The sequence below is a fragment of the Magnolia sinica genome, chromosome 11 (genome assembly GCF_029962835.1).
Source record: "Magnolia sinica isolate HGM2019 chromosome 11, MsV1, whole genome shotgun sequence".
NCBI lineage: Eukaryota > Viridiplantae > Streptophyta > Magnoliopsida > Magnoliales > Magnoliaceae > Magnolia > Magnolia sinica.
In genome coordinates this window covers 76,989,468-76,991,972 of record NC_080583.1, presented here as the reverse complement: position 1 = coordinate 76,991,972, position 2,505 = coordinate 76,989,468, and the positions used below count along the sequence as shown (strand labels likewise).

Here is a 2,505-nt window from a genome sequence, read left to right as displayed (position 1 = left end):
ACTCATCGAATGTACATTTTTGAGGCAGATTTGCTGGTGGAAAAGCTTTGTGAGCCCCGCCATGATGTACATACTTTATCCAAACCATACATCCAATTTTCCATATCATTTTAGGCACAAATCCAAAAAGTGAGGCATATCCAATGATCAAGTGGACCACATTACGAGAAACAGTGGGGATTGAATGCTTACATTGAAAACTTCTTGGTGGGCCACAGAAGTTTTGGATCAAACTGATATTTATGTTGTCCCTTCATCCAGTGTTATGTGAATTTTTGAACAGGTTGGATGGCAAATAAAAATTTTGATTGGCCCTCAAGAAGTTTCCAGGCTAAGTATTCAATCCCCGCTGTTCCATGTGGTGTGGTCCATTTGAGTTTTGGGTCTCCCTTATTTTTTGTCTCCTGCTATAAAATGATCTAAAAGAATGGATGGACGGAGTGGATAATACAAATAAATCGTTATGGGGCCCACAGAGCTTTTCCACAAGCTATATATTATCACCAGCCAATCCGCCTCTATATATTTTTTCATTTATTACAAATCCATTGCCTCTTCGGATATGGTTGTATTGGGAATGTCGTCCCCACGATGAAAAAAGAAGCTAGAGAAGACGATCATGAAGTAGAAGTGCTGAAGGCAGTGGCACAAGCATGGCATGGTCGGTCAGGTAGCCCACGTCCCATGAAAGAGCTCGATACAGAACATAGCCATTACAACAGGGTTAGATCCTGTTCACGTTTCAAGCTCGAAGCAATCAACATAGTCTCCAAGGAGCTTAGCAGCAGCAAGAACAGCAGCAGATGGGATTTCAGCCAGTCCTTATGGGATTCATATGAAATAGTGACCTTGTCGAAGAAGCTAGAAGCTGGGCTGGTATTGGATCATCCCATGGATGGATCCGGTCCTGCTACTCGCAAGAGACGTCGAGAGAGTAAGAATAGCCTACGGAACTTATTTCACCGGATCTCGTCGAAGAGAATTGATGATTTGAATATACCTAGAATTGATGATGATAGTAAGGATAATTTTCAAATTTCTAGTTGATTACGATATTATGGTGTTCATGATATGTATGCAATTCAATATCTTAATGTGCAAATGGGGTGCTAGAAAGCATGGCAAGCACACATAATCATCATTTGAAAATAGTTACTTAATTCAGCCAAATCCCTATTTAGCTATGTATTAGTTTGGTATAATAAAATCTTATTTTGATTTAGTGATTCACTGGTTTGAATTGAATTAATGTGGTCCAATTTGAGGAGGTTATTAAATCGATGCCAAAAATAAGTTCATCCTAATTAATAGTTAGGATCAATTCGACGGTACTGACAATACTAATAGTATCAGAAATTCCAGGTATATATCAGCGATATATTGTTAACCATCACCTATGCATCGATATCGCCAACGTATGCACCAATATTTTCGACTATGTAAATTTCAGGTGTCTCTTATATTGCTAATATATTGTTGTCGCCGATGCATTACCAATATTTTTTTACCACGCAAATTTCAGGTGGTGCTTGTATCGCTGGTCTATTAGCGATCGATATTTCGATAATATCACTAACGTATCGCTAATGTATCAATTTCTTCAAATTTTTGTTTATTAAAAAAATTCATTTCAAAATTTTTTATGAGCACATGATTATATTATGAAATGAATGTTTGTAGATGTATATATTGATGGATGGATGAACGGATGGATGAATGGATGGATGTGTATATGTGCATAGGTGTGCATGCATACATTGATGGATGGATGGATATGCATATGTTTGTATGTTTGTATATATCTGCATATATTAATAGATCACACGTGTGTTTGTATGTGTGTATGTGCATGCATGGATAGATGGATGGATCCACCATTTTTCTTATATTTTTCCAATGTTTCTTTAAGTAAATGATACATACCTTTGGGCCTCATTAATTGAAAATTTGTTCCTTGATTTCTAAATATACAAATATATGTATTTTATCATCTTTTGTAGATTTACTAAAGAATTCCCCAAATTCTCAGCATTTTCAAGAATCGGCAATATCATTGGCGACAACGATATTGTCTCCGTATTCTCGACCAATAAAACTTGTATCAATCCTAATACTTTAAACAGTGATTAGGATTTTTCATTCTCCTTATAAAGGATAAATGGCATAAAGGTTCCAATGCACACTAGTTATATAGTTGGACGCACCAGAATCTAAATATAATAATTAGAATATGCATTGCATATGCATTTTATTTATTTATTTATTTTTTACACAAGCACCCAACACACACACACACCCATGCACGCCATAATGGGATTTCACCACCTTTGGGTCTCACATCGCATATGGATGATCTACTAATGATTTGTTCTATCACAAAGGTATCACTATGTAAACGCCCTGGCTCAACAATTAGGTGGGTCCATTAGTTAGGTAAGCCACGCTTTACAAATTGTTGCCTATATATGACCTACATACTAGGCCTATCAGCTTTATTTTTGGGCA

At 36.4% G+C, this 2,505-nt stretch overlaps 1 protein-coding gene across 1 annotated transcript; it reads left to right on the top strand.

Annotated features, from left to right (window-relative positions):
* Nucleotides 1-540: 540 nt before the first annotated feature.
* On the top strand, nt 541-1,230 carry LOC131219411 (uncharacterized). Its single transcript, XM_058214530.1, has one exon. The coding sequence runs from the start codon at nt 592-594 to the stop codon at nt 1,045-1,047; it is 456 nt and encodes a 151-aa protein (XP_058070513.1). The 5' UTR covers nt 541-591; the 3' UTR covers nt 1,048-1,230.
* The last annotated feature ends 1,275 nt before the right edge of the window (nt 1,231-2,505 follow it).